Source organism: Mesitornis unicolor, unplaced genomic scaffold (assembly GCF_000695765.1).
Source record: "Mesitornis unicolor isolate BGI_N332 unplaced genomic scaffold, ASM69576v1 scaffold1189, whole genome shotgun sequence".
Classification (NCBI taxonomy): Eukaryota; Metazoa; Chordata; class Aves; order Mesitornithiformes; family Mesitornithidae; genus Mesitornis; species Mesitornis unicolor.
In genome coordinates this window covers 47,068-62,689 of record NW_010209038.1, presented here as the reverse complement: position 1 = coordinate 62,689, position 15,622 = coordinate 47,068, and the positions used below count along the sequence as shown (strand labels likewise).

Here is a 15,622-nt window from a genome sequence, read left to right as displayed (position 1 = left end):
CAGGAAAACAGTCTTCCTAAACTTGGACTGTGCACTTACACACAGTACCATTTCAAGGGAAATATAATATGATATTAAACAAGTTATTACAATTATTTTAGGACCACTTAAAAGTCTTTTAAAAAGCATTTTTACAACAATCGTGTGCCTCAGTCTACTCAATTCCTGGCTTCTTCCATAACAAGAATGATGTTTATCAAACTCTGAATGTGAAGAAAATTAATTATATATAATGACCTGAAAAACTTGATTAAAATATTATTTGCCAGCACAGTAGTTGGATTGTGATAGACAACATTATTTTGTCGTTGTTTAAAATTTCCATTTAACACAAAAATATAGCTCAATTTTCCTTTGTGAAAACTGTTCAAAGAAGGGGGATCACAGCTATATCCCCAAACTGAATTTTTTTTCTCCTAATATTATAAAGCTTCGGTTTCTAACCCTTAGGAGTCTCAAGGTGTCAACTCTTATCCCTGTCCCTTGAACCAGCTTACGTGAAGCTTGTGTCAAGTTGGGTCTGTCTTCAAAGCTGTCCTGCTCTGAGTGGAGGCATGGGCCAGATGACCTCCAAAGGTCCCTTTCAACACAAATTCATTCTCTGTTTCACAGTTTAGTTTTAGTGAGGGCAATTTTCCATTAGGGGATAAGAAATTAAGAGGTACCTGGCAGGTTGTCTTAAAACACAAATGCAATTCCTTTGTCTTCAGACATTGGAAATACTTTGTACATTGTATGAACAGCTGAGTGAACAGAAGTCATATGAGAGCTTAAAAGGACTGACACAATTTACTGCAGAGTTTTCATGACTGTTCAGCATAATGGTTATACAGTGTGTTAACAAAAATTCATATAAGATTAAATTTGCTTAAGGGTGACATCTGCTAAATGCAAACCCTAAAATGGAGGGATGTGCTCTTCATTTATACTGAAAGACAATTTGTCTATTGACATTAAGAGAGACATTAGTCACATCCCAGCCATAAAATAAATCTGATTTAGAAGTTCTGTGAAATAATCAGACTGATTTAAGTTTGTAGATTAAGTGTGCATGGTGTTTACAACGTACGTGAGCTCACAGGTCAGCCTGAAGTTATCACAGCTATTTTATACCTCAGATATTTTCCTGCCTTCAATACTGGTGCCAAATGCATATTTGTTTATAAAAACAAGCCTGTGAGGAGTGAAAGTGAGGGAAGGGAAAGGGAAAGGGATTCCATCCTGTTTCCCTCTGCAGCATGGGATTATGTAGAGATGTTTGAGTTGAGAGGAAAGGCTGAGGGCAGGGTTTGGGAGCAAAAGGATTTATTGTTTATGGGAGAGAGGGAAGCCAACAGACTTTCCCAGTAGCTCCCAAAGGGCATATTTTTCTGGAAGCTGGAGAAAGCTTATCTGGTCCACTGGGCCAAGACCTCTGGGCAGCAGTTTGTTAGCTGTAGCCTGCCAGCCCTTGTTCTGAGAAGTCCTTTCCATGGGCCCCTTCATCATCAGCAGAGGCTTGCAACAAAATCCCTGCTACTGTCTCTAACTGAAGAGCACTGTGAGGCACTTCCTTCCTTCCACTGGAAATAAAAAAAAATAGTTATTTGGTAATGTAAACATCCCTAAGTACTCATTTCAAACAACTCAGACTCATGGTTTCAAGAAGGCAAAAAAACCTCAGGCAAAATACTATTTAACCTATCAGGAGGCACAGAGGAGTCAGGAGACAACCAGGTCACCTGTTTTACTCACTGCTAGCTTTTACCACTCTTATGACTGAGCGTGGCCTCAGCACACTGCTTTTAGCCATCCTGCAGTGCACATGTAATGACTATGACATAAGAGATGAGCTAATTTCCTTCACTGTTGAGAAGAAGTGCTGGCTTAGTGACAGGTAGAACCTGGGTCCCCAGAGGAATACCTGCTGACTGTGCTTGTGTGCATGGTTGCACTCATATAACCACCTCCATAAACAGTGGGCAGCGCTTACTTTCTAGAGTGGGACTCCAAGCACTCTAAAGAGTGTCAGTGTCCTCCTGCAGTAATAAGTGCACATTGCTTTCCCCTCTGGTGAGCACTTCTATGTGGTAGTTAACTAACAGTTACCTCTGAAGCTCAGGTGACCACCGTGGATTTTAGCTAGGGATTCTAGGAATGTAGGGAGGGATTCAAATTCCTCTACTAATATTACCATGGTACATGAGGGATCAGCATTGGTGAAGGAGAGTAGAGAAAAAGAGTTAAATATGGTTTTAGGACTAGCTGCTTAAATCAGTATGACCTCGGCCTTAAGATGAATTTATTTTATTTTGTAAAGAGCCTAAGGTTGAATTTCAAACAGAAAGAAGATAAATGCAATTGCAGACTTGAAAGCACTGCAGCTGACAGAAAGCCATGTGCATCTTTTGCACAAAGAACAAAAGTGTCTTGTTATCAGCATCTTACTAAATTCTGAATAACAACGTTCTGATGGAAAGGAAGAAAGAAAAAGTCCCAAGAGGACTGAAGTAGGCTTATGGAAACAGGCAGCAAAAGCCACCTATAAATGCAGCATCAAGAAAAGAAGAAAAAAAGCAGAATGAAATCTAAGTGAGAGTCTGAAAGCTAAATGGTGTGGTAGGCCTGATACAGGTAGGACATAGCTCCAGAAATATGTTTGAGATAACGTAGGTTAGAAACTAGTATTACACAGTAAAACAAAAACGTTGTGGGATCAGGCAGAAACCGAACAGTGCCTTGCAAGTCATAGAAAATTAAGGAGCAGCTGTAGTTACAGGCAAATGTGTATGTAATTATAAGGGCTTTCAAAACAAGGCCTCAAACAGGGTTTCTAAAGAGAAAGAAACAAAAAGAGCAAAATCTTCCCTGAGGAAGGAAAAAGTTGCAAATGAAGCTGTACACCTCCCACAGTTTGAATAAGTGGTAGGAAATCTTCATAAATTACTACAAATTCTGATCTTTTTGTCAGAAATCATACAATCTAATCTATGGGTTGCATTATATGTCATGCATCTTATATGGAGAAACAGGACTGTCTAACTCAACTCCTACCCATCAAGGACACATCCTCTCTGAAAGAAGAATGTTTCACCTGAAAGGCTAAACATTTAATCTGTGAATTTTATCAGATCTATCAGGATCATCCCCAATAAACAGGTGAACTACCTAAAGAAACTTCCCAAGTCTTCATTATGCTTTGCAACAGTTAACCTAAAAGTGTAGTCAGCAGAAAAAAGAAAACAAAAACAAAAACAAAACACAAAAACAAGCCTCCAATATTCTTAACAGCACTTCTGATGAAGAACATCATCAAGCAGAAAAAACATATTTAGTAGCTATGTAAATTTTCTTTGGGCAGTCAGTGATGAGCCTATTGGCCATCAGGACTCAAGTAATAATAAGCATCTCCTTTCAGGGAGAAAAAATATTCTTTATTTGCACAGTAAGATATGACTATGTATTGCGATACACGGTCTTTTGTAAGTGGAAAAATTATCACGACTAGAGCTTGCAAAGACACTTGAAAAGGCTATTAATGGTGTTAAAGAAAAATTACTGAAAAAAAAAATATTCCTTACAGTCTTTACAGGTTGCCCTAATTCTATTCCCTACTAAAAATTATCAAAATACGTGCTGTTTTGGACTACTTAAATTAAAGTTAGGGTGTCTGTCTTTCTTAAAATGGGCTGTTAAACGCCTCTGACAGTTGGCTAAACAGGGAAAGAGATATTTCATCAGAAGATGCAGACCAACCAAGGTTTTCCCCAGAGCATAGAAACCTCTCCTCCAAAATATGAAAATTAAAATCTTTCCGCCAAAATTTAAGAAAATAAAAGCTTTTTTTTTTTCTAAATTTGGGGCCAGGTTAAAGCAAACAGAAAAAAGGCAGGGAAGTGAATCTGAATGTTCTGTTTTGAGATGCTTCTTTACTAAATGGGGCTCATTTTCCTGGCATCCTGCTTCACTGGAATCATAGTTCAGCTGCATCATGTACCCACATAGAAGGAACGATGTACATCTCACAGTAATTCTTAATCAGTTTCCTGTTATTGCTGTGTAATTAGGGATAGGTATCTCTTGTTTGTTATGATGATAAGCAGTGCAGGAAGCCGTATTTGTCAGGAAGGCAATGTGAATGGCAAGTTCCATGAACCATTGCTGACATTTCAATTCGTAAATGTCAGAACAATAGTTTTATATCAAAAGTGTCTAAATACATACTTCAGACAGTTCCAAGCAACAAATAAGAGTTTATAGCTTGAAGACAGCAGATGACAAATTTCAAAGAAAGTTTGTTTTTTTTAAATGGCAATGTATTCAATATTGCAATTTCCTAAAAACTTCCAGGGAACTACAGAATCTTTTTTGTATGTGTGCATCAGTCTGACCAGATAGACATTTTTCCTTTTTTTTAACTGATCCAAAGTATTTAATTTCATTATGTTGTAACTCCCCAGAATATTTCACTATGTTTTTTTCCATGAAGTCTTCCTTCTCCAGGACCTCTGCCAATGCCGTCAAGGCTTTTCTGAGAAGTTGTGCTGAACAATTTGCAAAATTATTGTTGCACTGATGTTGCAATGTTTATTTTTAAAAAAATAAAACTGTAATCAGGGTATGGGCTTTTAAGATCCTGTAAAGGTCAGCAACTTCATTCAGAAATGTGTGAGCTGCTGAGACCATCTTCATGCCACTAAGCTCTGGGCACTTTAGTGTGCACTGGTGTTGGTGGGCTTTGAGGTATTTATGCTGCTGTTATGCTGCTGTATCTACTCCATGTATCATAAGAGAATGAATTATCATTAATCCAGCAGGTAACAATATGCTATTTTAACTTTCTGAGACAGCATGGCCCAGGCACCAGGGCAACAATGTGCCTTACTTACTCTGTTTAGGTCTCTGTTTAGGTTTCAATTTCACCCCCTATGAAAATAGGACAATAATACTTTTCTTTGCATCTTTTTTGATGCCTCTAGAGAAAAGTTGATACACAATACCAGTCTTACCATCTTAGTTTCTTTGCCTCTTCCATTTAAGGCAGAAGGGCAAAACCAGCAACCCACACTGTACTGTTGTAAGATGCTTCCTGTACAAATGAGATTGTATATCTAAAACTGGGAGCTCATCTGGTTCTGATAATCTTCAAGGATTATCTGTGTTGTTTGTTCAAGGTAATTTTCTCCAAATTATCTAAACGTCCTGGGACTACAGAGCAATAGTGATCACTTCTTAAGAACATAAAAGAATAAGCCTCGCTATTCTGGCAAATTCTGAGAGCACAGACATGAAACAAAATTATAACCAAGAATCCACTCTGTTTTTTCCCCAAAACATGGGAAAAATTCACGCAGAAGGGGCAGAACAGCTCCTAGGACAGTCACGTGGCTGTTCCCTCCTATCGGCTCTATCCATGGTGCTGACTTCCTTCTTCACAGCTTTGATCGGAATTAAAAAATCATTAGGTGAAAGTAAGGAAAGTTATGTTAACGCAAACATGTCTAAAAATCCGGGATCGTTTATAGTTTGAGGGATATAGAAATTTACAGATAGCTTCAAGTTGTGTTTTGGCAAACAGACTTATATCCATTTTTTAATAGTAGACAGCAATGAAGGTCTTACCCTTGGCTAACAGCATAGCAGAGTGAGGATTTCTTTTTAAAAAAAACTGGCTTATTAGTGGCTCTTCCTAACCACAGCTGACCCGGCATCAGTTGCAATAGCAGAGGCAAACTTTAAGCCTGCATATTTTTGATACAGGAAGTCTTTAACTTTTCATCTATTTAGAACTGCAGGGAGATTTTCATTTGGTGCAAAGGTGAGTTTGAATTTCACTATATTTGAGATGAAATCAACTGGCTTATGAAGTGCTAGGGAGACTTGAAAGGCATCTCAAATGGCTCACCCCCAAATTCATAACTCATCTTAAATTCAGTACAGCCAACAGCATAATGATCATTTCCTGATTTATTTGCTCAAAGGAAAGGCTATCCTCAACAGTTTCCTGCAGCTGCCAGTTCTCCTTTGAGGCCACTAATTTAAGCAGTAATATGAAATAACTTTACCTGTCTTAAGAAATTTGGTAAGAGATACAGCTGTGAAACTCTGGCATATATTTATTGTAATGTTCCCTACATATTTATTCATTTGGCTTATCAAGAATATTTTTTTCCTCTTAAGACAAAAAGTGGTTTTTAAATTTAGTTTTGTTATGATCTGGTTTTTAACTAAACAGAAAGTCAGAGATATCTTACCTGCCTGCTTTTGTGATGATCATCTCTGTCCCGATGTCATGAAATCTTTTCCAAAGGTCAGCACACTGCAGCTCTACCTGGATTTCTTCCATGGATGAAGGTGGAGGAGGCTGAGGGCCTGAGCCACCAGATGTAAGGTCAGAGTGGGAGCCAAATGAGCAGGATGTTCTTTCTGCCAGCACCTCTGTGTCTGACCCAGTGCTCTGCTCTGAGTCTGCAAAGTAAATATGCCAGGTAAGACACTTCAGTTCTGCCTGCTGTGAGTGATAAAGAGAGGGAAGAGGAAAGCCAACAACGGAAGTGCTAAAAAACAGTACAATCCCTTATTTTTATATATATATATATATATACACACACACACACACAGATATATTTATGGTTTGTTGTGATTTATGGCCTGAATAGAGGTTAAGGGTTTCTAGCATGACATCTAGCATTTTTGTAAAGTTTTAGAAACAGCTTGAAAAAGGACACTCAACATAAAATATAAATAATAACAAACATCACCACAATTCTGGGAGTGGAATACAAAATACAGATTAACAAAATAGAAATTAAAACAAATTCAACCCATAGTTTCCATTAAAGATTACATGGGCTCACAAGAAAACAACATTCCATTTAACTCAATATCCTCCTACACTTCTATTGAAGAGTTGGCTATTTTTATACAAAGCATTTTTTTCTTTTAATATCCTTGTCATGAAAAATAATGAGCATTTTTTTATTTTGCTATTTGACAGCACCATTTTGGAAATCTGTTTGTTTGCTCTTATAATATCTTTTTTGGAACAATGATATTTCCTGAGAAAATAACCATGCAGCTTTTGTTGAAGAAAATGCTCGAGGCTACTGGAAGACAAAAAAGGGAGATAATAAACATATGGAATATGTTACCAAAGGAAACAATTGAAGCAAACTGCGGAAAAGAGCACATGAGACGACGACTTCTCTTTATGAGGGGGAGAAGAAGGCAGCTTGCTCAAAAAATAAACAAACAAACAAAAAAGTGAGGTTTGACTAGTTTAAAAGTCCAGTTTGGCATGTTGATTCAAATGGCCATTTCTTTGCAAAAATATCTCGTGTATGTATTAGGCAGGTAAGGCATATATACGTATGTATGGACCTAGCTCTCATACAGTAGGACTAAGCTGGAATTTTGCAAATAACAGTGTTATTTTGCAACAGAGTGCACATCCACATTACATCAAAATGATTCACAACAAATTCTGCAAAGCAATGTCTTTATGTTTTGAAACAGATTTTTAACAAATTTGCACTATTAGTATATAGATGATTGACAAAGGAATCAAGTGAAGCACTCAGTTAAATGGCTCAAGAGCTTTGCAGATTTCAGAGATAGTACAAGGAAAAATACTGTAGAGTGTCCTCATTGATGACCTAAATACAAGCATCCTGGCGAAGGAAAAAACCAGCTATTTATATGTACTCTCTGCACTTTAAGGAGAAAGATATCTCTGTCTGAAGAGGAAACTTAAGGAGACAAAAAGTAACAATCTGTGTTAAAAATGTGATGAAATCACCCCAGCTAAAATTCCTTCCATACCAAGCAAATGCCAGAAACTCTTTAATAACCCTGAGGTCACGCAGGCTGAGTCTCAGATTTATAGTGCTTCTGAGAGACAATGTCTCCTGAGCAGCCTGTGTAGCGGGCCATAGTTAGGAAAAGGCTGGAAGTGAAGATGCCACCTGCAGAATCACCAGCCACACCTCATGCCACAAGGAAAAATTTCTGAAAAATTCATACTGCTGTAGTGGCATGGACATGAACTGCTTGGCTGATAATATACAAGAAACTTACAGCCCCAGTGCAATCAGAAAGCCTTTATCTTCTATGACAACCCTAAGCGAATATGTCATTGAATGGTGGACTTGCTTGAAGGACATATTTAGTAAGCTTTGCCAACAATTTAAACAATCTGCCTGTACAATGTTGAAATTCTGTAGAACTTTAGAAGGGTTCAGCGTGTATTGCTCCCAGTCTGTTTTGAGTCTTTGGTCCTTTATGTTTCCCACTGATTTCCAAGCTGGGTTAAAGCAGTAACAGGTCCATCCCTCTAAAGGAGTAATACAAACCTACCAACAGAGGACTGTTACATGGATACCAGTACTACACCCAAAACTACTATTCTAGACATAGGCTGATTCAAGACACTATGAGATAATCTGCTGCTGTTCTGTGACCACAAGACAGAATCAGTCTGAGAGTACAGAGGGACTGAGACATTTCCTTCCTGCTTCAGGAGCCCAGTGATGCAGGAACAAAGTGATACTTAACTGCTTCCTCTACCTCAAATTATTCCACCTGAAAGGGTTGGAGGGGGTAAGCCTGAGTAGGGGTCACAACACTTAGGATATTTGTTTTCCTATTGATAGTTAATCACTTTATCCTTCAAGGAGAAGCAAGTGTCCTTTGCAAATCACAGTAAGATCTTTTTGTATGTCTACTCGTATGCTGAACCAATAACCAAAATTCTTACATCTTCTCTGAGATCTTAATAAAGTAAAGGTAAACTATACTGGTGGGCTGAAGAGACTGGGCCTAAGTAAAGTTTTCATTATGGAGTCCTCCTCCCTGAATGAGATTCTAAGCTGTGGGTTTGCAACTAAAGAGCCTGTTTCAGGCCACATCACCTGTGCTTGGTTCAGGCATTCAGAAACTCTGTGTTCTCTGAGCAGTATGGTAAATGGCCAACAGATGGCACTTGGCTAGATGCTGTCCCCTGCATCATTCCAGCATTTCCCAGACAACCTTTCAAACTGGGCATGTGGCTGGAGCCTAGGGAATCCCTGGGAATTGACTGGAATTGCATACTGCTGAAAATCAAATATCAGAGACTCTCACTGATTTTTATGCTGATGTCACTCCACTGACTGTAACAGAGTTTTGGAGAGGTTTCTTGACAATGATGGAAGTGGAAGGAGAGCCACATCCTTGGATATAATTTGTCATGCTGATACAAATCAAAAATTGCAAATGGAATTCAGTAATTACTGATATGTCAGTACCTACCAAACCATACAGTACCACACATAGGAGAAAAAAGAAACAACTTCTTTTCTTCCAAAAGCTAATATTTTGTGCCCTGAAATATGATTTATAATTACCTCCAAATTAGTGCACAGAACAGGAAGTACCTCTATTTCCTCCAATTTTGGAAATGGCAGAGGGGGTGTCTCTAGTGTTGCTGTTCTTAGTTCAGATTGGTGTTTTCTTCAACCTTTTGTGAGCTAAGCGCTCCTGAATGGTGTCATCCAGTTGGAGACACTGAGTTCATTCCAGACCAGGGGAATGCAGGGGAAGTTAAGTGCATCTGACATATGAAATTCATCCCTAATGACATCCAGCTGTATGAGACTCTGTGACTCTTAGCTAGAGTTCTCTACATGTGTTAGGATTCTGAATTAATCAAGAGACAGGTGTAAACATCTGTAAGTGAGCAACATACAGAGGGGTGCAGGGTGAACCAATCTCAATATGTAGTAATTGTGGCAGCAGGCAGCTAACACAGCTCAAGCTGCTCTGCTGCATGTACTTGCTCACAATGAAACAAGACAGGAAGAAGAGAGCTTTTTTTTCTTCATATGTCAGCTTCTGTGGGGTGCAACTTCACTAAACTCAAAGATATTACTTCTACTTTACACTAGTGTAAGCAGAGGGAAAATTAGGGAACAGCTCCTAAAGCTTCAACAAAACAGAATGTACCTGTGAACAACCTGAGGTGCAGGTTGTGGCTGGTACTACTTATTGTGCCTGACTGAAAGACAAAGAGAAGAATTTCTGAGGAAGATGAGTTTCCTTTAACTTCTTCTATCTTCAAAGAGACAAGATATGATTCCTTGCCTTTCCTTAAAGAGGTACCTTGTATAAAAGCCCACACACTAAATCCAAGGTCCAGCCATAGGGAAATACATACCCTCTATGCAGTGGCTTCCTTTCAGAGTTCGTTTCTCAGACTACCATAGGAATGATGGTTCTCTGGTGTCAAGTTAGGTTGCAATCTGTGCCACTTTTTGTGTATGTTTGGCAAGCAGCAATTAAAACAGGTTTATGGTTTTCTCTTACTGTACTCTACTTTTGCAGAGTACAGTCCTTGAGAGAGGATACTTCAAAACCAAGCTCATCCATTGCAGGCAACTAGCTGAAGTGAGAGCAGATGCAACTGAGGCTTCTAAACCTGCAGTACTCCACAGGACAGCTGAGACAGTTTTAGATCAAAATGTTCCTCATTGCTATTACAGGCATCCATGAACTTCCATCTTCTGATCTTAGCTACTTTTCTTTACAAGGTCCTTCACCTCACCTGTCTGCTTGGAGAAGGGCCCTTCCTACTGCACCACAGCTATTGAGGTGAACATCTCCAAAGCTCTTGCTGATCACATCACTCTGCCTCTTTCATCTCCCCCTTCTTGCAAATCTCTTCTAAAACCATACATTTCCATTCCTGTTTATTACTTATGTTCTTTTTTTTCTGATGTTTCTGCTGATTATTTCTGCTGTTTTGTGGAGTGATATGTAGCCAGAAGAAAACACAGCCCTTTTGGTCTATGTGGAGAACGACTCACTGACCACAGGGGAATGTCAACGCTTAACCCCTCCAATGTAATACATTCTCCCTAGAGACAATACAGAGAAAAGTTTCTAAAATACTGTCTCTTGTTACAAGCAGCTTGCTGGACAAACAGGCTGACCAAGTGTTTTCGATCATAGCCTGATCTGTCATAAATAGACAGAGTCTTTCAAGCATTGTATTTCAAGGAGTTTGAAACTGTCCGATGTGACACTACTGAAAATTGGCACAGACCTATATGTTCAATGTGTAATAAAGAACTCTTGGAAGCCTGAAGCAGAGCTCTTTTTCACTGCCACTGTGCAGAAAGGCTGATCCTTTTCTTCTGCCACATTTGATGGTTTCCTATCATCCCTTCTTTCCACACTGACCATGTATCCAGTTACTGCAGTTGAAGTGTGTTGGACCTGGAGAAGAGGAAATTTCTCAGCACTTTCAGCAACCTTTGAGCTTACCAACAAGGCCACAGAGTCACTCAGAATATCCAAGGCCATTGCTGAGATTATAGAGGTCTATTAAACTAGTTCAGATTTTTTCCTTTTAATCTCTTTCCCATTTTTACTATCTCCAGATTGCCCTGGAAATCCTCAGCTCATAATTTCTTTTGATCCACAAATTCCCAGGCTTCTTGTTGGCAGATAGGAAGGAAAACACCACTCTCACAAGCATGGCAACTCTGAGGTCAGCATCCCCACTGAGTGCCCCAAGATGATGGAAAATAACTCCAACCGGTTTCTTGCACCAACACTATGTGTCCAGGGATCAGAGCCCTCTTACACAAAACAGTGAGCTGTTGCTGCCTGTCTTCTTTCTACAACTCAGCTACCTGACATTCCTCACATACATTCACTGCTTTTTCATCAGTCTGGTACAAGAGACAAACTGGTATGTGAGACATTAAAAGACATTAATTTTCTAAGCAACTTCATACCGGGATCTTCAGCAGAATTTTCTCTGCAGCTGGAGCACAGCAGGGATACTGCGTCCCATATTTAACCACTAAAACAAAAAGAGCTCAGTTTAGTCCTTGGTCACATCATGCAGTTCATGCACTTAACAAATGGTTTACTCCAAGGTATCAAAGAATGTAAACTACAGGAGTGAGAACAATGACAAAAACCAATATACATAAAACACCACCTACCTAGAGGAGACTAAAAGACTTATCCTCTTTCTCTCTTCTTTTTCTTTAATTTGCATACTTGTAGATATCTAATGTAGATCTTGTCAGATTCCATTAGCATAAAGATTTCTCCTGGGTGGAATATGGCAGCTGCTACAAGCTGTTAGAGGTGGGTTTTTTTTAACTGTTTATTTTTGTTAGCAAGGTTTGTGAACATTCAGTGCAACAGGTGGTTCTTCCCTCTCCCCTGCAGTTGATTTGCTGGCAATCAGGATCTGCAGACTACAAAGAAGGTACAAAATCCTGGACATGCATGGGCAGAGAAAATTTGGGGGGACATAGCTTTATTTTTTTCTATGAACTCAGCTAAAATTAACAGAGCAGACATCGTGCTTTTGCTGCTGGCTACAAACAGATCTCATGGTTCTTTTTACATTTCAAATTTTCAAACTTACTACTGCCACTCTGCAAAATCAGCGGCATGGGAACCATGCATATGGAACAGATGATCCTTGAGGTCCCTTCCAACCTGGTATGCTGTGGTATTCTATGATTCATATAGCAGAGTGACATTACTGGAATCTGGATACAAAATGTCACAACTCTATAAGAATGAAAGAGCAGAAACTCGTTAGGTCAAAACAGTTTGGAGGAGTAAAAGTTCATCTGGGCATGGTGTGGTGGCTGCTGGTGCAACTACTTCAGGTATACAACTGTTTTCCATCAATAACTAATACTTTGGCAGAAGTTAAAACAATGCCCCAGGTAACTTCAAAATTACACAAGAAGTCTGGCTGTGGCAAAGACAGCAGGAACAGCATAGGTGAAGCAGACTGGAGTTCAACAGAGCCATTCAGATTAACATGGTTGCATTTTATGCAGCTGATCCGGCAATTGCTCTTGCTGTAGGCAAAGGCTTCTAAACACTTCCCAGGTGATTAAAACCATATCCACATGCTGCACTCAACAAATAACAGAAAGAGAGTTCTGCAGGTTTTCTTATATATTGTCTTATCCCCCTGAATTATTTTCAGTTCATTTGTGTACCCTACTATATTAATTGTGCCTTCTTCCAGCATTATGTCCATTGTAAACTACACAATGCTAGAATTTGTAACTTGTTTATTATTTGTAATAGACTCATAGAATGGTTTGGGTTGAAAGGGACCTTTTAAAGATAATCTAGTCTATTCACCAGTATTTGTTTTTATTACATTAGTAACTACACATTGCAACTAGTATCAGGATTTACTGGTCTGGAGATGGTACAAGCTTGTCCAAATCCAGAAATTCATCAATACTAATGCTGCATTGCAATCTCAGACAACCAAAAGAAGCTTTCAAGAAATTAATTTTCTTTTTATGACACCACAGCAGGATAATATGACATTAACATCAGCAAGACTCAAAATGAAAAAACTAGAAGTCATTGTACAGATGGGGAAATGTGGCATAGACTAATAAAGAGATCTGGTACATTCGCAAGTGAAATTAATGAAAGACAAGCTGATTCTGAAGTGAAGAATTCCTCTGGCAGTTTAACCTCAAAGACTTCTTCATGTTCCTAAATTATAGTTTTATAAGCTGTTTTCCTAAGATTATCTGAGCTGGCAAAGCTTGTAAAATACACTCAAGCTGATGGCTGCCCGTACCAAAACAAAGACTGAGTATAAGACTAATATGACATGGAAATAATACATATCGATATCCCCATGACAAACACAACTAGTAGGAGACTATAAAAGCAAACACAGAGATGAAAAACATGGCGGCTTTGGCTATAAATGCAAGTTTTGCATCAACTTGACTGTGCGTTGCCAAGAACTGACTGCTCCTGCCTTGGCTTATTCCATGTAAGACTCAACAAAGGGACACAAGACACACCAAAGGAAAAATCACTCTGATTCACTGGTATCCTCCAGCTGCTCTGCTCCACTCCAGCAATGTAAAACAGCTGTAAACCTGGTTTAACCAGCAAGTTAAATTGGGTTTATGGCTTCTCAGTATTGGCAAAGCAGTACAAAGCAGCTGGAGTTTACTAGTGTACTTAGCCCTGGGGGCTTGCCCTCAAAAGTAAACTCTTGCTCCAGCCAGGAGAAAGAATGTCAGCTACAGTGAAACTTTAAATTTATTTTTTTATCTCACAATCTATTTAATTTTTTTAAGAATATTGAGGAAAAAAAAAACATATTTTGGGAACACACAGTTTAGGACCAGACATTCAAGAGTCCAGTCTTGGTTCTGAGCTGCATCAGCTAAAACTGGAGACACTGGCTGCTGGACGCTGAAGTCATCCTTGGCAAATACAAATTCTCATTACAAAAGTGTCAGGTAGGTGACCAAGAGTGTTCTGAGTAGTGTCACAGCATAGGATTTCTTTGTAGACTTCATACCCAATCCTACCATATGCTTTCAGGAAAACTGCATGCAACTCATCAGTCTGTGCTTTAGACTATCCATCACAACTAAAAATATCCCATCAAATGGATGCCAAACAAACACCTGTTCTATAAACTCTCCCATCTCTAGATTGAGGTAACTTTTTTGCTTAAAAGTATTTTATAAGCATAACCTTGCCGCAGCAGAGACTTCTGGCAATCGTATTTCAGGAGAACAAACCCCACTGAAGTAGCAAAACTTGGACTCAATGTTCAATGTTAAATTATTGTTTTCTGGAAAGTGAAAAATAGCCTGGGTCTTCAGTATCTCATACTAGCTTTGAGGAGGATGTAATTTGAAATTTCAGTATAGAAGAAACCAAGAAATTCCTAAAATTCCCTGAGGAGATTCTCTGCAGCTGTCAGTCAGCCTTGCCTTAGGGCAAGGAATCACCAACAGCACAGCCTCACAAAAAGACTGCTCAGTAGCAAATATACGGGAAGCCCATACTTACAGTGGTAAAGGGCTTTAAAAAAGCATAGAGAAAAATAAGATTCAATTAAATCAGGAGATATAATAAAAGAGCATACAATTCAAGAAAATGCAGAAGAAGACACAGAACGGCAACCTTTAAAACCATTAGAAGTACTAGGGAGAAAGCAAGACATTATTAAAAGTAGAGAGAGGTGAAATTGATGACAGCTTTAATCTGGCCAAGATCCTGAACTGTACAGACTACAAAGAATTTGTCTGGCCAATGTCCAAGAGTTTGTGTAAAATTGAAGAGTGGAAATGCACTTGAAAGTTAGGGAAAGCTGAAAAAAAAAGGAGGCTGGACATTAGATGCATTATATGCTGTAACCCGTAAACATAGAGTCATTATTCTTATAAATAAAACCATGCAACAAATATTTAAAGACCAGTCTAAACCAAAGTGTTGGCTCTAAATAACCATGAATTGTGCAGGAGTTTGAAACTAGATCCCAGCTCTGTGGCAGGCCCTTCCTTGATGGGAGCGGGCATAAGCACTGGGACAGTCTGTTTCTGGATTATGTGGCTTGGACTGTTCTCCAACAGCCAGGAAAAAAAAAATTGTAAAAAAGGAAAACATAACACAAGATCAAATCTGCAAAGGTGTCTATTTTCTCTGAGACAAAGGTGAAATTGCTGAGAAATTTTAAATAATTGCAAAGTCCAGGAAATATTGCCATCTTTTTGTAGGTATGAACACATACCAAACAAATTAAGATTAACATTTTAAATATTTGCAAGCTGATATTTGGTGGCCTACAAAC

General features: G+C 38.8%; 1 protein-coding gene across 1 annotated transcript in view; it reads right to left on the bottom strand.

The window, feature by feature from the left end:
- Positions 1-6,444, bottom strand: part of TBX15 (T-box 15) — a 37,372-nt gene extending 30,928 nt beyond the window's left edge. The window contains exon 1 of the mRNA XM_010192720.1: positions 6,234-6,444. Coding sequence (XP_010191022.1) covers positions 6,234-6,325 — 92 coding nt within the window. The 5' untranslated portion in view covers positions 6,326-6,444. The remainder of the gene's footprint in view (positions 1-6,233) is intronic.
- Between the last annotated feature and the right edge of the window lie 9,178 nt (positions 6,445-15,622).